General features: G+C 41.8%; 2 protein-coding genes across 7 annotated transcripts in view; one reads left to right on the top strand and one right to left on the bottom strand.

The window, feature by feature from the left end:
- The window catches only part of ATP6V1B2 (ATPase H+ transporting V1 subunit B2), a 29,331-nt gene extending 21,384 nt beyond the window's left edge, over positions 1–7,947 (bottom strand). The window contains exons 1-2 of the mRNA XM_003483379.4: positions 7,708–7,947; positions 802–857 (exon numbers count right to left, since the gene is read on the bottom strand). Coding sequence (XP_003483427.1) covers positions 802–857; positions 7,708–7,843 — 192 coding nt within the window. The 5' untranslated portion in view covers positions 7,844–7,947. The remainder of the gene's footprint in view (positions 1–801; positions 858–7,707) is intronic.
- The window catches only part of SLC18A1 (solute carrier family 18 member A1), a 35,789-nt gene continuing 30,473 nt past the window's right edge, over positions 17,863–23,178 (top strand). The window contains exons 1-4 of one of the 6 annotated variants that reach the window (XM_021072272.1): positions 17,867–18,296; positions 19,789–19,892; positions 20,399–20,535; positions 21,961–22,154. The gene's annotated coding sequence lies outside the window, so the exon portion shown is untranslated. Of the gene's footprint in view, positions 18,297–19,788; positions 19,926–20,398; positions 20,540–21,960; positions 22,155–23,178 lie in introns of all 6 variants that reach the window. The other 5 variants (XM_021072274.1, XM_021072277.1, XM_013990243.2 and 2 more) reach the window with 5 other exon arrangements.

The raw sequence follows: 23,178 nt of genomic DNA, 5'->3' as shown, positions 1-23,178 counted from the left end.
CTTAACCCACTAGGCAAGGTCAGGGATTGAACCTGCGTCCTCATAGATACTAGTCGGGTTCATTAACCACTGAGCCACAACAAGAACTCCTATATGCTTAATCTTGAGATTAATTCGTATACTGTAAAGCTGAAGAGACAATGCACTTTGCTCTTTCTTTTGAGAAATGTTTTTCAATTCATTTTCTGCTTCCAGAGGGGCCGCATGCCAAACCTCCTTCCATCATTACTTCTCTCAACAAACTAGTAACTGTGTACCTTTCTCTCAATCCACCCAACAACAACCAGTGCAGACTGTTCCAGAGAACATATTATATAAATTATTTCCTCTGAAGATATTTTAATCACAGAGCTCAAGCAGGAGGCTTTATCCAGGGTATTCAATTACAGACTATATCCTATAACTTTTAGCATTGTTTATTCACTCAAAGACCTTAAATTTTAGTAGAGAAAATAAGGCAAATGCTATAGCAAGTAGTTAGAGTATGTGGTAGTCTATGACAAGAGCCGTAAGATACCACATATTTATAATATCCTACAAGTCACAGAACTCTCATAAATATCATTGTTGTTTTCCTAATAAACCTGTGAATAGGACTGACAAACAAACAAAATTTTAAATTCTGGAGCCAGTACTAGAATCAGATCTTCTGATTTTTATCTAAAATTCTGTCTCCTAGACGTTCGGACCAAGGGACGGTGGCTTAAAAGTCACAACAAAAAATTTAAAGTATACTAAACAGTGCTTAATATCATGCTTTTAACTTCATACATGGTTAGATAACAACGACAGCAGTATTACCTTAACATGATCTAAGATCACTAGTGGACCATTGACTCCTGATACTGTCTTGTATGCTGAAAAGAAACACAAAAGAGTCAGCTCTAGTCAAACAGGACAACAGTATAAATCATCTCTCTGGTATTACCAAAACCCCCCTCTCTATTCTATCACATCTATTATTATATGAAGCACTCAGTTATGAAAATTTTCACTGAATTATAAAATATGCCTGCATCGGTACTACTTTTCTTAATCCCCCTTTATCCAACCAAAAGCATTCTAAATCCTTACTCTAAATCACACTGTTTCAAAGACCCAGGATACAAAAAGGCACAGAAGGGAGTTCCCCCAAGAGTTCCAATGTGATATGGAAAAGAGGGAGTTAAGAGCTCTGATAGAGGTATGCTGAGGGTCTGCGGGAGGGCGGGGAAACCCAGCAAGGGTTTTTACTTTGCAGAGAAAAGAAAAAGCTTTATAGATGAGGTGGCACTTAGCAAAGTAGATAGGGAAGGGGAAAGGAATCCTTAACTTTAAGCAGACATGACAAAACTTACAAAGGACATGTGAGAAAATGTAGTCTGTTAAGATAAAAAGCCATGATTAAATGGTATCATAAAAACTATGAAGAAAATTTATGAAGGGGGAGTGTGCTGTGGAATGTGAGGCTAGAGATCATATAAGATAAGAAAAAAATATCCTTAGAAAAAAAAAGAAGTCACATGTCATCATCAGTGCAGAGGCTTATATATTCTATTGCAAATTAGCTCTACCAACACACTGTCCAAATCCCTCATTTAGGAAAGAGGTAACTATCCCTGAACCACATCACACCTACATACATATCAAGTGTAATTAATGGTAATCAGGCTTAAAATCATAAAACTCAGGAAAGGCAATTCTAAAAATGTTGGAAATAACAAAATTTCATAATCAGAAAAGCTGGAAAACAAGTGAAAGAAATAAATGTTTACAAGGCCCCCCAAAACTGAAAAAGCTGTCAACAATCGAGAATTTTTCACTCGCTTAATTTTTCTTTCTTTTTTTTTTCCTTTTTGTCATTTTGTGGCACATTGAAGTTCCCAGGCTAGGGGTCAAATAGGAGCTGCAGCTGCTGGCCTACACCACAGCCAGAGTAATGCCAGGTCCTTTAACCCACATCCTCATGGATACCAGTCAGGTTCACTACCACTGAGCCACAATGGAAACTCCTTACTTGCCTGATTTCTTAACGAGATCTTGGACAGAAATTTCTGGCACGAATGTGGACTCCCAAGAATGAGGAAACCACTGAATAACCAGTCTATCCATTCAAGGGGCTTCAGAATTTGGAAACACAATTTTTTCGACCAGGACATAATACTGAGAAGCAACACTGAGACAGAGCAGGCAAGCAAGCACTCGGGACACTGTAATGATCTCAGCAGAGGCCCCTAAATTTCTCTCTCTCTTTCTCTCTTTTTTTAACCTTAGATAAAAGGCAAGTCACAAATTTTAAAAGTTACTTGAATGGTGTAAAAAAATGGGTCATCCCTGCAAGATTATTAGGAAGACCCCAGCTGTCACATTTCCTGCTACCTTTATGATAATCCTCCCATTTTAAAATGATATAATACTCTTAAAAGTAAGTCCTACCCCTAAAACAATTTCTTCATTGTTCTCATTTTTTCTTTTTTGGCTGTCCCATGGCATATGGAGTTCCTGAGACAGGGATCAGATGAGTCACAGCCGTGACCTGAGCCGAATCCGTGACCTATACCACAGCTGCAGCAATGCCGGGTCATTTAACCTACTGTGCAGGGGTGGGGATTGAACCTGTGTCCTGGTGCTGCAGAGACATGGTTGATGCCATTGCACCACAGCGGGAACTCCCACTGTTCTCATTTTAAGAATCCAAATATTGTTTTTCAATGGTTTTCTAAAATTGCTATGTGGATGTGAAAATGAGCTAAGTTAGAAATGTGTTTTCGGAGTTCCCGTCGTGGTGTAGTGGTTAATGACTAGGAACCATCAGGTTGTGGGTTCGATCCTTGGCCTTGCTCAATGGGTTAAGGATCCGGTGTTGCCGTGAGCTGTGGTGTAGGTCGCAGACGTGGCTCAGATCCTGAGTTGCTGTGGCGTAGCCCGGTGGCTACAGCTCCAATTAGACCCCTAGCCTGGGAACCTCCATATGCTGCAGGAAGTGGCCCTAGAAAAGACAAAAAAAAGAAAAAAATGAAGAAATGTGTTTTCTTAGCACCCAGTTTTTAAACCTATAGAAACAGTTTTTCAAAACCTGTATTTAAACAGCTGGAAATAGGAGCAGGGAATGGGCCTGAGGGGTAGGGGAAATCTAGTTTGAGATTTATAAGCAATTGTTTTGAATAAAATGTCACATAAGTAAAATGCTTCAGGTTCTGAAATTTTCCTTTGAACTTCAAATCTCTACAACAATGATCCTTCAGAAATCCCAGGCTTAAATTTATGCTCATTCAAAATTATGAAGTTTTGCCAGTCACAAGGCAAAAGCATGACCAAGAAAAAGAAACACTAGTCAGTCACTGCTTTTCCTGGAAAGAGTGAATCAAGTTGACTCCTACCATGGAAGACAAGATTCTGCTTTACTAAAAGCAGTCTCAATGTATATGGACTTTTAAAAAAACCAGTAGGTAACCCTTTGAATTAACTGATTTACACCAACACCACCATACACATAAGCACTTGTCAGGAATTCTTTCTTAATCTCCATAACAGGTTTATGAGTTAACTAATACCATGCCAAGGTTTAGAAGAGAAAAAAGATTCTCAGAAACACAGTAACTTGCCTAAGTAACACAGTCTGGCTCAAGTCACTTATTCTTTAACTCTGTGCTGCAGCTTAAATTCTAAAACAGAATTGGTCATTTTTTGTGTTCTGGGGAACTCTTTTATCATTACTGAAAAACAGTCTTTCTCCAATGGAGTGTAGAAACTAGGAGAGTTAAAGCAGAAAAGGGAGAATCTAAGGAACACGCTTCAGCAGTTTTCTCTCAATGGAAAGCATGAAGCATAAGGAGACCATTTCGGATACAAATCAGGTTAAGCAACATGACTGCTTTAATTAAATTGGGGGGAGTTCTCTGGTGGCCTAGTGGGTTAGGATGCCTGCATTCCCGAACTGTGACTCGAGTCACTGCTGTGGCACAGGTTCGATCCCTGGCCCCAGAACTTCCACGTACCGTGGGTGGGGTTAAAAAAAAAAAAAAGAAAGAAAAAAAGAAACTGAAATAAATGTTGCAACTCTCATTAAAAAAAAAATAATAAAAATAAATAAATTAAATTGGGTACAAACTAAACTAATAAATGTTATTGGGATTTCCCACCATGGCTTAGCGGAAACAAATCTGACCAGCATCCATGAGGATGCAGGTTCAATCCCTGGCCTCATTCCGTGAGTTAAGGACACAGCATTGCCTTAAGCTGTGGTGTAAATTCCAGACTCTGCTCCAATCCCGTGTTGTTATGGCTGTGGCGTAGGCCAATGGCTACAGCTCCAATTTGACCCCTAGCCTTGGGAACCTCCATATGCCACAGGCGCGGGCCTAATAAAACCAAAAAAAAAAAACACCTTTATAATCCAAACTAAAGAAAAAAATGTTACTAAACCAAAATGTTTCATACTTTACAGAGCATCTTCAGATAGGTTTTCCCTCACTTTAATTTAAGAGCACACTGGGAGGCAGGCAAGGCTGGTACAGCTACTTGACACTTAAAACTACATCTCTAAGAAATTTATGTTTGTCCTCACCACCATCACCCCAAAATTCTAAAGTTAGGGTGACCTTTAGTCTCCAGTATTATTTAAAAATATAGAAAGATGACTGTTTATATACAAACTATAATTCCTTTCCACAATAATAAAACTACCTGCGGAAGTGGGGCAACAAGCACAGAAAACAATATCAAACACCACCTTTATCTTTCAACAATATTTAGCCAGAGCGCCTTACCATTACTATCAAAAGCCCAAAAAGACAAGTTTAAAGCTGCCAAAGACACCAAGCTGCTCTTCAAAAAATCAAAACCGATTCACAAATTACATAAATATTTCTATGCTTAGAAATAATGATCACTTTTCCCTTGAAAATTCCAAATGAACAAGAACCTAAATCCACAGGGAATGGTAAGAATTTCTGACAACACAGCAACACTTGTTTACACAGCATGCTGAACACAATTTACGTCCCCAAAGTCACATCTTTGATCCTGAACTATCAACCCGGCAATAAATATTTATGGAGTAACATTTAAAACCCCTGAACTACAAAGGCGTTAAGGAACACACATTTTGTCAGATGACATCCTCTTCCTCCTGCAGGATATGAGATTATTCAACAGGACTAACACTACTTAACGATTGTGAAATTTTCAAAGAAAAATCTGAAAGCCATTGCACAATAAGAGATCTAGCCCTTTAGCCTACACCTTATTAGCAAAAGGAAAACTGAAGAATCACCTTCTATTGAGCAACGAAAGTAGGAACCCCACCTCGAGCAGTGGGCAAGGAGGGAGAGGTCCTAGAGAAGGGCAGGCCACTGTTCCTTTATTCGACTCTCGAAAAGACTCTCTGCTTCATGAAGTAAGAAAGATTTAGACAGCTGATCGAGGGTCTCAAGCACAATGGAGATTATCTAATTCAAAATGTTTAACATCCAAAAGTTCTATGTATATTACTGAACCTTGTTCAAAGTTTAAAAGGAAATCAAGTTTTCTTTCCTTGTGACACTGAAATTCAACTAATGTGCTCAAGATTATTTTAACCCCGTGTATCTCATTTTCCATTTCTTGTTAACAGTCTCATAATTCGGAATTTAAAAAAATTAACAGGATCCAATCTGTGCAGTGGAACTGATTCCTTTGTTCAAAAAGCGCAAATTAAATAACTATAACTTTTTAACCTAGGATGGTATCATCAATCTTTAGAAAAATTAAGAAGTTAATCAACATTTATTCAGAAGAAATTAAAAGCATTAACTAGAAGTAAGACTGTGGCAATATAGGAAAAAGATGATATTCAAATGCAGCTAGCTGTTAGCCTAAGTCTGGTACCATTTGCGCTTTTTAGAATAACCCAGACACAGAATGGAAACTCAACGCAAGTACCCCGACTCCCTACCGTGGTTCCTTTCCTTCCACATTATGACTTCACCCACTATTAGAACAAGGGGTTTAAATGTAAGCTATATAGCAATTGTAAAATACTGTGCCAGGCCCTGAGGATACAAAAGGGGTTCCTGAACTCTAAAGCTTCTGTTTTAGGCATTATGCTGCAACAATTTCGTCCAGAGGAATCTTCTCTGGAGAAGTTCTTCAGTCACTGGCTAAGCACACACAGAATGTTAAGAAATCATACTCATCTCCCTTATAGGGGTTTACAACTTTAATCATGCAGTACTCTTTCAACTATGTTATCATTTCAGCCGATACTCTCTGAATTGAAATTCAGTGAATAAATTACATCGTCGGAAAATGACTACTGCCCCTTAAAATCTTTTCCTAGAAGCACCACTAATGTCTATCTACTCTACCCAAAGAACAATAAAACACACAGGCAATTCATAAAAGAGTATCTGTAACTGTCAGGTACAAATTTATTGTCAAAGTCTATATAAGAACGTCAATTTCTTAAGCCATTTATTTCAGCTCCTATAAACTCTCAACAGGCATTCTCTAATGAAAATAATTGCCAGAAAAAAAAGCACATCTCCGCAAACCATAGACTCAAGTCGCCTTCTTCCTCACTCTGCAGTGCCATCACATGACCCAGTGACTGATCAGGATGGGATTAGTCAGGCAGGAGAGCGCCCCAAACTGAAACCCTTCATCTGAAATTCTTTTTAACCAAGAAGCCACCCACAAACAGGTACTCTGGCAAGTAACCAGTGCAAATACGGTCTCATCACCGGGGGAAACGTCCGGTGCTTTCCTAAGCTTTAAAGAGTCAATTTCCAGGGCTCATTCCCAGTTCCTAAGGAAGCTCTGCAAGAGGTCTGATGCTACTACACAAGAATCATTTCTTTGGGAACTGCTGAGCAGTCCACTTAGGCCTGCTTTATGAAGGTCTGTTTACAATCACAACGCAAACATGCCTATGCATATGCTTTGCACATATGGTATATAATATAGGCAAAGCTGCTGTCTTCCCCAAAACAGCCTTGCACTCAACAAAGTCAATCGTAGAAAAAGGTCCGGCAAGAAACCTGGTATATTCCTGTTCTGTGAATAATGAGGTGTCGACCCTGGCAAGCCCTGTCCCTCCCGGAACCTTAGGCGTCTCACTGTAAAATGAGAGGGCTAGACTAGATGACCTGCAGGGTACTTTTCAGCTCTAGCTTTCTCTCATATCTAGGTGTTCTCCTGCGGAGCAGCCTCTCCTGCAAACAACATCTCCCTCTGGCTGTGGGCCTGACCTCCATCCACGAAAGGCCTCACCACGTCAGCGATGACACCACACCGTCTCCCTCCGCAGGAGCGCAGGACCTGCCCTGAGGTCCACACCCCGGGCAAGGAGATGGGAAGGGACGTTCCCCTGACCCCTGCAGATCCAAATGAGGCCAGGGGAAGATTAGGATAGGAGTGGCAAGGAGCAGCCTTCCCTCCGAGACAGGAAGCAAGCGCCTGAGCATGCTCCAGCCCCGGGAAGCTGGAGAGGGCGGGGCAAGAGCCAGCAGCCCACCAACCCAGAAAAAAGTTCCCGCTGGCGCTCTTGCACTTAGCCCACCTCAGTCATGGAAATTAAGGTACACTCAAATCTTCTCCTAGAGAGAGACGTCTGGGTCGGAATATGGGGACGCCAGAGGGAAAAACAAACCCCGTCACACACCCCACCCCTCTGGCTAAGCAGGTGAGTGGGAGCAAGGGGCTGGGCTAAAAGCAAAGACAGGATCCGTCTTGCTCTCGAATACTCACTGAGACGAGGCTGGGAGAGGTAGTTACGGCTGACTGCCAGCGCCTGCTCTCGAGACCCCACCATGGGCCCGCTGGTGGATACGGGTAGCTCAGGCGCGGCCCCGTTCACGATCCCCCGCATCGCCCGCAGCGCCATCTTGTCTCCTCCGTCCCGACTGGCCCCGCAGCGGCGCCGCGCAGGCGCAGATATAGCTGGGGCGGCCCGCGCCCCGCTCCGCCCATGCGCGCTGCGAAGCCCCCGCCCCCTTGGTTGAGCCCCGCCCGCCGGCGTCCTTGTGACTCGGGATCCGCGTGGGCGGGGCTAAACCCGCGCGCCCTCGAGAGGAGCTGACCAGCGTGCTGGGGGGCGGGCGCCCGGCCAGGGAGAGGCACCCAGAGAAAGGCAAGGTTTGCGGGAGAAAGAAGACAAGAGGGAAGGGGAAGAAAGGCGATTCCATGCAGGAAAACGCCAACCGATGTCTATTTCGTTACGGCATTTCATTATTTTGAGTGAAGAGAGTTCTAAAAATTGCTTTGAGAAACAATATAGAACCTATTCCGGTGACTATTACTTCTTTCACTTTATTAGCTTCCTTTCCAATTCATTCACTTATATATCGGTTCAAAAATATGTATATATTGGACTGTTTTAGGGTGATAGTGGCAGCGTGAAAGACCAAAGTGGGATGTGTTTGAAAAGTATTTAGGGCGCAGAACTAGTGTAAGAATGACGAGCTGGCTGTGGAAGATGGCAGTACAGGCTTGCAGCCCGAGTGCTTGGTGGGTTTTGGTGCTGATTACTGGGTAGAAAATAGAGAAGGAAAGTGAGGAATTTTACTGGTGGTGGAGGAGGAGAAGTAGTAAGCTAATTGGGGGCGCTGTTTGGTTAAGTTGCCTGTGGAATATTCAGAATGAGATTTCTGTTGGACTGAATAGGTACACATCCCAGGAGTCGATCTCCGGGCTAAATCCAAGATCAAATTTATAATATCACCATTTGGTAATATGAAAATAAAACAAATAAGCTAGAGAGTGTGCGTACTATGGAAGATGCTAAAGACCAAGATTAGGGAATGAGTAAAGGAAAGAGCATCCTGTAATCAAACTTGGGATGTTACTGGAGTTGGAGAGAACCCAGAGCACATGTCCTGGAAGAAAAAGAGGAGAAAATCTTAAGGATGGATTATGGTACTATTAATGCCAAAAACTGAAGAGAAGGCAAGCAGGAATATAAGTTGCCATTGCCTTTGGCCTTTAGAAGACCATTGTGATGTGATATATATATATATATCGGTATATCTAACAAATGTTTTCAATTGTTTATGATTTATTAGATATCATATCATATATATTATATATATGTGATCTATATTTATACATATATGTATACAGAGATATTTATTGAAACATTTGTGAAATAGCAAAACTGTAGAAATAATCTAAGGTACATGTCCCTTCATAAGTTCTGGCCTAGTCAAACATATTCCTCAGCCTTTGAAGAATTAGTACAGCCTTAAGTGTTGAAATTTTTAAAATCTTCCAAGATAAATTAACGTTTATTTTATTTTATTTTTTGTCTTTTTGCTTTTTCTCGGGCTGCTCCCACGGCTTATGGAGGTTCCCAGGCTAGGGGTCTAATTGGAGCTGTAGCTGCCAACCTACGCCAGAGCCACAGCAACGCCAGATCCGAGCCGAGTCTGCAACCTACACCACTGCTCACAGCAACACCGGATCCTTAACCCACTGAGCAAGGCTAGGGATCGAACCCACAACCTCATGGTTCCTAGTCGGATTCGTTAACCACTGCACCACGACGGGAACACCAAATTAAGGTTTTTTTTAAAAAAGCAGTTGCAAACTTGTATATAGAGTAGATTAATCTGTATACATTCTAAGTACATATGTGTATATATGTGTGAATATGAAGATGAAACTTCTGCCTTTTTTTTTTTTGTCTTGCTTTCAGCATATGAAAGTTCTCGGACTAGGGGTCGAACCCCTACCGCAGCTGCGAATCCGAGCCACTGCAGTGATAACTCTGAATTCTTAACCCACTGCACCACAAGAGAACCCCTCAAGAATTCTTTTTTTAAAAACGATTTCAAAAAAATTATAGTTGGCTTACAATGTTGTGCCAATTAAGAGTTCTATTTTTAATTTATAACCTTTCTGTGTATTTTCAGTCCTCTAAATTGTATTCACACTGATTTTTTTCCCCCAAATACAAAGCATTTCTTTTTTTTTTTTTTTTTTAATTTTTGTTGTTGTTGTTGTTGTTGTTGCTATTTCTTGGGCCGCTCCCGCGGCATATGGAGGTTTCCAGGCTAGGGGTCGAATCGGAGCTGTAGCCACCGGCCTACGCCAGAGCCACAGCAACACGGGATCCGAGCCGCGTCTGCAACCTACACCACAGCTCACGGCAACGCCGGATCCTCAACCCACTGAGCAAGGGCAGGGACCAAACCCGCAACCTCATGGTTCCTAGTCGGATTCGTTAACCACTCTGCCACGACGGGAACTCCAGCATTTCTTTTTTATAGAAATTCCAAATCTGGTCTTATGCTAATTTTTCACAATAATAGGTAAGTTTCAGATATGAATACCAGACTGTTAACTGTCATTACAGCTTTTATCCTTTTATTTTAGGAGTAGTTCAATATTTTATTTTTTATTTATTAAAAAAAATTTGTTTGGAGTTCCCATCATGGAGCTGCAGAAATGAACCTGACTAGTATCCATAAGGCCACAGGTTCAATCCCTGGCCTCTCTTAGTGGGTTAAGGATCCAGTGTGGCCGTGAGCTGAGGTGTGGGTCACAGACATGGCTCAGATACCTCGTTGCTGTTGCTGTGGTGCAGGCCAGCAGCTACAGCTCTGATTCCACCCCTAGCCTGGAAACCTCCATATACCATGGGTGTGGCCCTAAAAAACAAACTAAAAAAATGTTTTGGCTGTGCCCACAGCATGTGGAAGTTCCCAGGCCAGGGATCAAACCTGCGCCACAGCAGTGACCCAAGCCACTGCAGTGACAACACCAGATCCTTAACCTGCTGTACTGCAAACGAACTCCAAGATTTTTATTTTTTTAATTTTAAAAAAATTTTTATTTTTATTTTTTGTCTTTTAGGGCCACACCCGTGGCATATGGAGTTCTCAGGCTAGGGGTCTAATTGGAGCTGTAGCCGCCGGCCTATGCCAGAGCCACGGCAACGCCAGATCCTTAACCCACTGAGCGAGGCCAGGGATTGAACCCCCAACCTCATGGTTCCTAGTCGGATTCGTTTCTGCTGTGCCACTACGGGAACTCCCAAGATTTTTCTTTTTTAAAAAAAGTTTTCTTTAACTTTTTACTCTGTGATCAGGAATCAGTTATGGTTTCTACTGCATAAACAAAGTATTAATCCCAACATGCATTTAATAAATCTGGAAACACCTTATTATGTATCCTGGGTACTGTTGTAAGTCCTAGAGATACACCAGTATGTAAACAAAGTCCCTGTTCTCGTGGCACTTATAGGTGTGAAAAAGTCAGAAGACAGTATATTAATTAAGTTCCTGGCAGCGACAAGTGTGATGAAAAATTATAAAGCAGAGTGAACAGTAAACAATGATCAGGAGGGAGAGAAGATTTTAGAGAGTGTGGTCAGGAAATGTGCCTGTCTGCCACCTGAGCCCTAAATGAAGAGAGAAAGAAAGTCATGGATTCTCCAGGGGGCATGTGATCCAGGTAGAGACGAATATAAATGCAAAAGTCCTTAGGCAGAAGGAAAGTGGGGCTAGGATGGATTAAGCTTAGCAGAGAACAGGAGGAGAAAGGACTGGACCAGGTCAGATAGAGCCTCGGAAGCTATGGGTAGGGGTTTGAATTTTATCCTTAGTGTTATTGGAGAGTTTTCCGAAGGGATAATGTGATCTGGTTAGGCTTTAAAATGGCATCTTGTTCTACTAAGAAAAATGAATTAGAGCAGAAGGCAAAGGAGAAATCAAGACCTGTTAGGAAGTGATTTTAATTGTCTGGGGTGACCCTGGCCTTGCTCAGTGGATTAAGGATCCGGCGTTGCCGTGAGCTGTGGTGTAGGTTGCAGACGTGGCTCAGATCTGGCATTGCTGTGGCTCTGGCGTAGGCCGGCGACTACAGCTCCGATCAGACCCCTAGCCTGGGAACCTCCATATGCCGAGGGATTGGCTCAAGAAAAGGCAAAAAGACCAAAAAAAAAAAAAAAAATTTGTCTGGGGTGAGCAGTGATGACTCGAGCTAGAGTGATGGCTTTCCTCCAGCCATCCACAGCATGCTGGCCTGACCTCCATCACAGAACTCATCACTGTAAGGACAGCATTGTCTCTCTCTCTCTCTCTTTTTTTTCCTGCATTGTTCTTCTCTGTAACCTTGGATACAGATGGGAGGGATTGGCAATGGGATGTAGAGAAGAGAGTAGTTTAGAAAAGCATTTTGAAGGAAAAAAATGATAGAGATAAGGTTGCTATAACAGACTTCATTAACTAGGGACCCATGGAAATCTGTGAGCTCTTATGCAAAATGTATACATATGGACGTCTTTGGTAGAGATGACTTGTAGGTATTTGTCAGATTCTCAAAGGACCCTGAAACTCTTTTTTTTTTTTTTTTTGTCTTTTTGTCTTTTGTTGTTGTTGTTGTTGCTATTTCTTGGGCCGCTCCCACGGCATATGGAGGTTCCCAGGCCAGGGGTTGAATCGGAGCTGTAGCCACCGGCCTACGCCAGAGCCACAGCAACTCGGGATCCGAGCCGCGTCTGCAACCTACACCACAGCTCACGGCAACGCCGGATCGTTAACCCACTGAGCAAGGGCAGGGACCGAACCCGCAACCTCATGGTTCCTAATCGGATTCATTAACCACTGCACCACAACAGGAACTCCTATGGAATTATTTATATAAAATAATAGTGAAGGGAGTTCCCATCATGGCTCAGGGGAAACGAATCTGACTAGTATCCATGAGGACACAGGTTCTATCCCTGGCCTTGCTCAGTGGGTTAAGGATCTGGTGTTGCCGTGAGCTGTGGTGTAGGTCACAGACGCAGCTCAGATCTGGCGCGCCTGTGGCTGTGATGCAGGCCAGCAGCTACAGCTCTGATTCACCCCCTAGCTTGGGAACTTCCATATGCTGTGGGTGCTTCCCTAAAAAGACAAAAAAAAAAAAAAAAAAAAAATTAAAATAATAAAATAATGAAATAAAATAACAGTGAAAAGAGCTAAACACAGATGTAGACCAATTGCAATAGGGTAAACACTTTCATACACTGCTAAAAATCCGAAGACATAGTTCAGTGATATAAATAATTGATATTGCAGGGTTTTTTTTTTGGGGGGGGGTCTATTTTTTTGTTTTAAAATGGATGTCAGATGTCCGAAGTCACATTCACACAGAGAGGATCTCTCTGTCTTTTTTTTAATGTAATGATTTTTATTTTTTTCCATTACAGAGAGGATCTCTTGAGGACGGGGTGGAATACAACATTATAGTTAAGGGTCTTTGGAGCCAGACAGATTTCACTGAAGCCTTGTTTACCCTAATTGTTTTATCATCTTAAACAAAAATGTATTTGTTTATTTATTGCCTCTGGGTCTCATATGCAAAATGAGGATCATAATATTACCTTCTTCATAAACTTGCAAGCAATAAGAGAGATTAATGCAAAAAGAGAGAGAGAGACAGAGAAAGATTAATGCAAAGTATTTGGTAAATAGCAAGGGCTCAATATGTTTTAACTAGCATTATTATTGTATGCTTTGATCAATAATGTACATATTAATTACTATGTGTGAGGCTCTTTTCCAAGAGTTTATAAATGGCATATCTCCCTGACTAGTTTGTATTAAGCAGGGACTCTATTTTATAATTATCTGTGTCTTCCATCTGTCATACCTAGCAAGGTAACTTGCACATAGTTCATAATAAAAATCTAATAGATTAATGCAAATGTGTTGCTCTTTTCCTGAGAAGGAACAATCTCCACCAATCTTATATTTCCATATGAAGGTTTTTTCTCCTAAAGACCACTCACCTTATCAGATTGTATACTGGTTACTGTCCTGTTGTTGTTTGTTGAAATCCTATCCTTATTTTACCCCCAAAGAATGCAAGACCAGCTGGCCTCAGCAGCAGGGAATATGGTTGGAACATGAGACTCAGAGTCACCAGCTCCCGTCTCAGTGTCGACTGTCCCCTTATGAACAGTGTGACCCTGGGCCAATCCTCAATTCCTTTTGTCTCAGAGTCTCCATATGTCAGTTGAGAAGATTTCATATCATAGTTCTCAAGCATTTAAAAGAAGGCTTCCAGAAATCAGCATTACAAATAGACATGCAAACACTTATTCTTGGAGTTCCCGTCATGGTGCAGCGGAAATGAATCCAACTAGGAACCAACCGCTTATTCTTTTTTACAAATGATTATTGGGGAAGAAAATTATAGAAGGGCAGAGGAAGAAAAGCTCCTGCAGCGACCTAGTTTTTCCTGCTGTAATGGGTGTCTCTCTTCGTTTGCTGGAAAATCCCGATCAAGGAAAACATGATGCGGACAAACCACAGCAAATCAAATCACTAGTTCTGTACATTTCCATGGAACAAAGCATAAACCAGGGCAGCATCTGAAGCAAGGAAGTTCCCAGGCTAGGGGGTGAGCTACAGATGCTGGCCTACGCCAAAGCCATAGAAATGTGGGAGATCCTAGCCTCATCTGCAGCCTACACCTCAGCTCACGGCAACGCCAGATCCTTAACCCACTGAGCGAGGCCGGGTTCGAACCCTCATCCTCATGGATACTAGTCAGATTTGTTAACACTGAGCCACCATGGGAACTCCCAGAAAAATATTTTAAACATGGGAAAATTTTTCGCAATACAATATTGAGTAGAAATTCTGTAGGAAATGACCCACATAGTATAATCTCTATTATCTATATGTATACATATACCCTCAGAGAAGATATTGGAAATATATACAGATGTTAACAGTGACTGCCTCTGAGTTATGAGATGTTTTGCATTCTATGTTTTTATCTTTTTTTTTTATATGCTCCTACACACTTTTTAAATCAGAAATAAAATTAGGGAGTTCCCGTGGTGGCTCAGCAGAAATGAATCTGACTAGCATCCATGAGGATGAAGGTTTGATCCCCAGCCTCACTCAGTGGGTTAAGGATCCAGTATTGCTGTGAGTTGTGGTGTAGGTTGCAGACACAGCTTGAATCTGCCATTGCTGTGGCTGTGGCGTAGGCTGGCGGCTACAGCTCCGATTCGACCCCTAGCCTGGAAATCTCCATATGCCTCAGGTGCGGCCCTAAAAAGACCAAAAAAAAGAACTGTCAAGGTACTTCTGTTTAAATATGAAACTGTTGACAGTTTTCATTTAACAGGCAACAGATTTGACTAGTAGTAAAATAAGCATGTGATCAGGCAAATGAAAACTCCTGTCTTGCAGAGACCTGAAAGAAATTGGGGGGAAAAGGTAGTGAAGAGTGACAGAGTCAACATTGGACGAGATCTCATCGTTTTACCTCTAAGACTAGTTTATGGCTGTTAGACTTGAAATAAGCCTTAGGGATTAACTAAGACCTAATTCTCCAATTTATTTAACAAATGAGGAAACTGAGTTCAGGGAAGTAAAGTGATTCCCCAAGTTCCAGAAGCAAGATAGTAGCAGGTCGGTGTTCCCATCGTGGCGCAGCAGAAACGAATCTGACTAGGAACCATGACGTTGCAGGTTCGATCCCTGGCCTCGGTCAATGGGTTAAGGATCTGGCATTGCCATGAGCTGTGGTGTAGGTCGAAGATATGGCTGTATTGCTGTGGCTGTGGTATAGGCTGGCAGCTACAGCTCCGATTCGACCCCTAGCCTGAGAACCTCCGTATGCTTCAGATGCAGCCCTAAAAAGAAAAAAAAAAAAGAGAAGCAGGTCTAGGAAGATACTCTAAGCTTTCTAGACTTTAGGCCATCCTTTTTTTTTGTTCCATAACTTCCATAGCTGCCCAGTTTTGGCTTTGTCTCCTGTGTACACATTTGGATAAGTCTGGGAGAGTCTGTCTTATGCAGACTAGTTATAGATGGGCTATTCTTTTTTTAGGGCCTTACCTGCAGCATGTGTAAATTCTCAAGATAGGGGTCGAATTGGAGCTGTAGCTGCAGCTGCCAGCCTACACTACAGCCACAGCAACACTGGATCCGAGCCGCATTTGTTACTTACACATCATTTTGTGGCAACACTGGATCCTTAACCTACTGAGCGAGGCCAGGGATCGAACCTACATCCTCAAGAACACTATGTCGGATTCTTAACCTGCTAAGCCACAACAGTAACTGCTAGATGGGCTATTCTATTCCCATGTAAGGGAACTTTGGAAGAGTCAGTTATTCCTAGGACAGGTGGGGGCTTCTGATAATCTGAAGTGAGAATCCAAGACCCAAGCTCTGACCTGGTGTCTGTCTGAAGCCCCTTCTTTGGTGGCAAAGATGACCTTGGGACAAGCTGGACTTAGAATATGTGCAATTCTCAGGAAAAGTTCTAGGGATTTATTCTAACTTGGATCATTTCCCCTTTTCCATCAGTTGTCATGGCAATGTGCCTGTACTGTCTCTGTCAGTCTGACTATTGCTAGCAAAAGGCCTTATATCCTGGCTTACTTATGATGTACTCAATGGGAAAGTGCAGCAAAAGCTTGAATGGCATTTTTTATTGACAAATGGATACCGAACGAGCACTTGTAATGCACTCAGCATCGTGGTAGGCACTAGAAAACCTCAGAAGAACTAGCGGACACTTCCCGGTTCTCAAGTGGCGAGGACATTGGGCCGAGTTCATTATCCTCAGGCCAGCGATGTGTCTGGGCCTGTGTCACATATTGAAAGTCAAGGTGATATTACTGTAAAATATGTTTTTAAGGAGCTAAAGGCTAAATTGTAGAGACACGATGAACACACATAGAGTTCCCATTGTGGCTCTGTGGTAATGAAGCCAACTAGTATCCATGAGGAGGAAGATTCAGTCCCTGGCCTCGATCAGTGGGTTAAAGGATCCAGTGTCGTGGTGAGCTATGGTGTAGGTTGCAAATGCGGCTCAGATCCCACGTTGCTGTGGCTGTGGTGTAGGCTGGCAGCTGCAGCTCTGATTTGACCAGTAGCCTGGGAACCTCCACATGCTGTGAATGCAGCCCTAAAAAGACTGGAAAAAAAAAAAAAAAAAAAGAAAAGAAGGTGAACACACAGGACAGAGAGAACATATAAAACAGCATGGATGACATGCCCAGTTGCCTAACTGGTAAGAGAAAGGTCAGCTAGGATTTACTTAGGTCAGATCAGTGTCCATAGAAAGGCAGATCTTTTTGATTTTTTTTTTTTTTGTCTTTTGTCTTTTTTTTAGGGGGGGCGCCTGTGGCATATATAGGTTCCCAGGCTAGGGGCTGAATTGGAGCTGTAGCTGCTGGCCTACATCACAGCCAGAGCAATGCAGGATCTGAGCTGAGTCTGTGACCTACACCACAGCTCATGGCTGGATCCTTAACCCACTGAGCAGGGCCAGGGATTGAACCCCCATCCTCATGGATACTAGTCAGGTCCATTAACCACTGAGTGACAATGGGAACTCTGATCTTTTCCATTTTAGACAGAATTTGTGGCTGATTTGGATTAGAGGAACAATATTGCGGGTCTCGTGATTTTTGAGCAAGGCGCATACATTCTCATGGTTAGCAATACATAATAGCTCTGGCAGTTCATGATGAATGCTGCGTCTTAAAGAGGAATTTATTTTAGGGAACTTAGTGTTTGGAAATTCCCCCAGCAAACAGATGTCTCCAGAGCAGAGTCAGTGTATTACTGTTTTACTAAGTAAGTGCATAGGATCTGATATTATGTGCCTACTAGGTGCTAGGCATTTTTCTAAGTGCTTATTGTTAATTTACTCATGAATCTTCATGGGAACTCTGTAAATCAGCAAAGTTAGCAAAAATTTTATTTTGGGTGTTTTTTGTTTTGTTTTGTTTTGTCTTTTTAGGGCCACACCTGAGGCATATGGAGGTTCCCAGGCTAGGGGTCAAATCAGAGCCTCAGCTGCCAGCCTACACCACAGCCACAGCAATGCCAGATCCGAGCTGCATCTGTGACCCACACCACAGCTCCTTAACCCACTGTGCGAGGCCAGAGATGGAACCCGCATCCTCATGGCTATTCGGTGGATTCTTAATCATCTGAGTCACAACAGGAACTCCCGATTTGGTTTTTAAAGCATCTTGTTTCCCTTTATCTGAAACAAGCTCTTTTCCCAGTTTACGAAACACAGCAAGTCCCAGCATTTTGGACCGAGATCCTTCTTACAGGGCCCACAGTGCCATGCAGGTCCTAGACACAAAGTGGCAACCCCCTGGGGCTTCTTTTCAGAAGCCTGTGACAGCAACTGAACCCCTCCACTCCAAGACTGGAATGCTGACATACGCCTGATACAAGAGGAAGTTTGAATTGATTGTTAAATATTTGATCAGCAAGAGAAAGAGGAAGCAATGCAAAACAAAACTACCGTCCATGTCGCAGTCAGGGACCGTCTCCTCTGGCAGGCCACGGCAGCCACAGCCAAATGTAAGTGTAATTAGATTGTACGTGTTACTGGGTCTGGAGGAAAAAAGCTGTCTGTCTGATGATGCTGTGTTCCCGCTGCTTTAACTGAAGTGATAACAGATCCACTGTCAAAGAGCCTCTAAGTTCCGTTTCAGTTCTAGATTGTTCTCAACAGTCTGCTCTGGCCAGAAATCATTAGTCCTGAGGACACAGTGTCTACCATTCTCCTCACACATAGACTGAGCTGTTCCTCTTGCTGGCGACTTTTTTATTTTTGAAATGTTCCCACTGTAATTTGGATAATAAACTAAAAATCTCCTATAATGTTTGCCATTTAGCGTAAGCACTAATATAACTTCATTGGGTTTGTCTTATGTCTATGCAGTTTTTATAGCTAGATAATTAAATGCACAGTTAAAAATTAATTATAGTAAAATATATGTAACATAAAATGTATTTTTAAGTGACAGTTTAGTAGCCTTAAGTACATTTACATGGTTGTGCAACCAGCCAATCTCTAGAGGTTTTTCAGCTTGCAAAACAAAAACTTGCTTCCTCCTTCCTTTGGACTCTGGAAACCACAATTCTACTTTGTGTTTCTATGAATTTGACTACTCTAGTTACCTCAAATAAGTGAAGTCAAACAGTTTCTATCTTCTTGTGACTTTCTTATTAAACTTAGCATAATGTTCTCAAGATTCATCCATGTTGTAGCATGTGTCAGAATGTCCTTCCTTTTTAAAAGCTGAATAATATTCCACCATATGTAAACATCACATTTGTTTATCCATTTATCCATGGATAAATTGGTTGCTTCCGCTTTTCGGCAATTATTCATAGTATTACTATGAATTTACATGAAGTTTTATATCCTACCGTTTTATTCCTCATTGTCATATCTATGTATGAACATATATAATTTTTCCAGGTTGATATATAGCCTCCATAATAATCTTTTTTCCTCTGTTTTAACAGCAACATGGCAGTTCTTCAGGCCCATGTAATTAAATCTTTTTCTACAGTTGAACATTTGAGATGTTTCCAGTTTTTCCCTCACTGCCTCCCTCACATTCATTGCCTATGATATTCCCCCTATATTTTAGCCAATTTTAGCTAATTTTCTTAGAATAGATTCCTAAGAAGTGGAATTACTAGGTTAAAAGGTATGGACATTTTATGACTTAAGAGACAAGAGATAGAAAGCCAAATTGCTTTCTAAAAAAATTGTATCTGGGAGTTCCCCTGATGGCTCAGGGGTTAAGGGATCCGGCATTGTCACTGCTGTGGTGCAGTGTGTGATTCCTAGCCCCAGAATTTCTGTATACCATGGAGGCACCCCCCCAAAGAATTATATTTATTTGCATGGTGTATACATGCAGTAGTGTATATGAATTTATAATAGTGTGTATGAATTGCACAGTGTATACATGCAATGGTGTATATGAATTTATAATAGTGTATATGAATTTCCATTTCTCCATGTTCATACCAGCTTTATTTTTGTTTATATTAGAAAATTGAACAGGAGGAAGATAGGCGCTGATTCCTGTTTGATCGACAACACTGATTCTTAACAGTGATGGACATTTATGAGAGCGCTCCACACTTGGCTAGTGTGTGAGTACTAGCATGGTTACATTTACCGGGAATGTATGTATAATGTATATTATATGTATATAGAAGAAATACGCCTGATAAGTGGCAGGGGCTCAATAAATAGCTATTATTGTTGTTGCTGTTGTTTCTATTAATACCCAAAGTATGATGATTGTTGGCCAGTACCTGTTCTCTCAGGCCCTCAGCAACTCTAAACCATGGTTTTCCAACTATATGGGGCATCTGTTGTTTGGTGCTATCTCAGAAGGTTTTATTCTCCCCTGTGGCAGGTGCTCTGCCCAAGCCCTATGCTGCTAATGCTCTCTGCACACTGCTTCGCTTTGCTGGTGGCTGCCCTAAGACCTCGGGGTACCAAAGCGGTACTTAGAGAGGAGGCCGTGCTGGCAGAAGTGTCACTTGGGCCTCAGCAAGACATTGCCCCATGCCCAGAATCTTGTAAATGTCTTTATTATTACTATAGCTCCTCCATCTTTTGGCTCTAATGCCCTTTTTCCACATTGGCTTAGGCAACAGGGTGTGTAAGGAAGCTGGTATGCCATGCTCCCCGGGTAGGCAGAATGATGCCCATCCCCACAAGACGGCCATGCTGTAATCCTGGAACCTGTGAATCGGTGGCCTTACATGGCAAAGGGCCTTTGCAGATGTGAGTAAGTTCAGGATCTTGAGATGGGAAGATTATCTTGAATTATCTTCATGGGCCCAATGTCATTACATGAGTTCTTTTAAGTAAGGAGGGAGACAAGAGGCTAAGAGAGAGAGAGTCAGAGAGTTAAATGAAGTGGTGGGTGGGGGGATGGGGGGAATCCTGTGCTGCTGACTTTGAAGGTAGAAGGAGCCCCAGGCCAAGAAATGCAGGCAGTCTCTAGAGGCTGGAAAAGGCAAGGTAACAGATTCCCTCCTGGAGTCTCTAAAAAAATTGCAACTCTTCCAACACCTTGAGTTTTAGCCAAATAAAATAAAATAAAATTTTGGAATTCTGACCTTCAGAACTCTAAGATAATAGATTTGTGTTATAAACCATTAAGTTTGTGGTCATTTGTTGCATCAGCAATAGCACATTCATACACTCCCCTCCTCCTATTTCTATGGCTTTCTTCCTATTTCTCTTTCCAACTTTCCTTTGAATCTCTATCTTTTGAGCCGTAAAACGAAAGTTCCCAAATTAATTAAGACAAATAGGAGGGACTTACAAGTTCCACATTCAGGACATCTCCACTGCTACTCTGGTTTTTTTTGTTTGTTTGTTCTATATTTTAAGGGCACATCCATGGCATATTAAGGTTCCCAGGCTAGGGGTCAAATTGGAGCTATAGCTGCTGGAATATGCCATAGCCACAGCAGCACAGAATCCAAGCCACATCTGTGAAACATACCACAGCTCACAGCAACTCTGGATCCTTAACCCACTGAGCGAGGCCAGGGATTGAACCTGCAACCTCATGGTTCCTGGTCAAGTTTGTTTCCGCTGCGCCACAATGGGAACTCCCTCCACTGTTACTCTGTTCATTCATTGTATTTGCTCTTTTGTAAATTATTTGTGTTCTTTGCTCTACTGATGACCCTTAATGTCATGAAAGTAGAGATCTATAAGGTCACTCCAAGATTCTGCAATGAGCCGTACTCTCTCCTGTAGTCATCCATCCAGTCATCTATTTAAGAAGTATTTACTGGAGGCTTCTATGAACCAGGCATTGAGATGGCAGTACATAATCTATGGCTACACAGAGGCCATAGGTGTTGGATTTTTATACTTGAGAACACATGCATAGATTGCATGTATTTTCTCTTCTTTTTTTTTCCTTTTTTCTTTTTTCTTTTTTTTCCTTTGGTCCTGCAGGTGTTCTAAGATTTTTTTTTCTTTCCAGAAAGCAATTGGATACATAGAGCCTTTTTGTTTAAATAGCAAGGGACAGGAACTGTACTCTGGTTCCATTTTATCTTCCAATTTGTATTCAGACCCAGACAAGAGTTAATGGGTTTGATGGAAGATAAGCACAGATGAAAAACAGCGTGTAGCCCAGTGCATCTTTGTTTAGGATAATTTCTCTCCTCTCTTTATCCTCCTCAGTGCTGCTCTCCTGCCTCTGACGCAGGGAGCTAAGGTTCCAATTAAATCTCTGTGGACAAAGGGCACACATGACATCCTCAGATAACAGGTGGCAATAAATCCATCAGCACATCCACTTTCAGAGAGGAGTCCCTGCTGAACTGCCAACAGCTGCCAATACCTCACTGAGTCCCTCACACAAGGTGGGCTCTAAGGTAAGATGTTTCTCTCTCTGGACACATTTAATCCTTCCTTGTAATTTGTGTCTTTCAACAGAAAATGATGACCTTAAAGTTTACTGCTGCTTTGTCAACAAATGTCTGGTTTGGTTTGTTGTTGTGGTTTGGTTTGGTTTGCTTGTATATATATATATATATATATATATATATATTTTTTTTTTTTTTTTTTTTTTTTTTTTTTTTGGTCTTTTTTGCTATTTCTTGGGCCGCCCTTGCGGCATATGGAGGTTCCCAGGCTAGGGGTCGAATCGGAGCCATGGCCACCGGCCTACGCCAGAACCACAGCAACGCGGGATCCGAGCCGCGTCTGCAACCTACACCACAGCTCACGGCAACGCCGGATCGTTAACCCACTGAGTAAGGGCAGGGACCGAACCCGCAACCTCGTAGTTCCTAGTCGGATTCGTTAATCACTGCGCCACGACGGGAACTCCCTTCTTTTCTTTCTTTTTTTTTTTTGCTTGTATATTTTTTATCTGTCCTCAGAGTTCTTATTTCATTCCATTTTATATGTTTTAGTTTTCCATTGCTTTTTTTTGTCCCTTCCTATTTTTTTATGCATACATTTCCTATGTATCTTAAATCAACTTGCATTTAGAAATACCTTTTTTTCTTAACACAGAGAAATATAGAGTCTTAAATGATTTGCTTTCATTTTCTGGTTAAAACTGATGTGGAAATTTAGTTCTGTGGGCACCACTTGGTCACTTGGAACTGTAGTATGGACGGTGTGCTTCCAACCCTTGCCTTAGCAAGGAGTAGCTCAGTGCTGGGATATTTCCAACATTTGAGGCTGACTATTGAACCCTAATGATAATCATTTAAAATGATTTACTGCATGTATTATGGGAGTAGTTAATTATAGAAGGATTATAAAATAATTAGAAATTACAGGAAAGGAAAAAAGAAGATAACTTAAATCATTGATTACAGCTGGCACTTGGGCATGTATCTGTCTAGTCTTTTAAAATGGCACATATATGTTTCCGTTTCATAGAAT

Source organism: Sus scrofa, chromosome 14 (assembly GCF_000003025.6).
Source record: "Sus scrofa isolate TJ Tabasco breed Duroc chromosome 14, Sscrofa11.1, whole genome shotgun sequence".
NCBI classification, from domain to species: domain Eukaryota; kingdom Metazoa; phylum Chordata; class Mammalia; order Artiodactyla; family Suidae; genus Sus; species Sus scrofa.
Note: the sequence above shows the minus strand (reverse complement) of the source record. Positions and strands in the feature narration are given on the sequence as shown.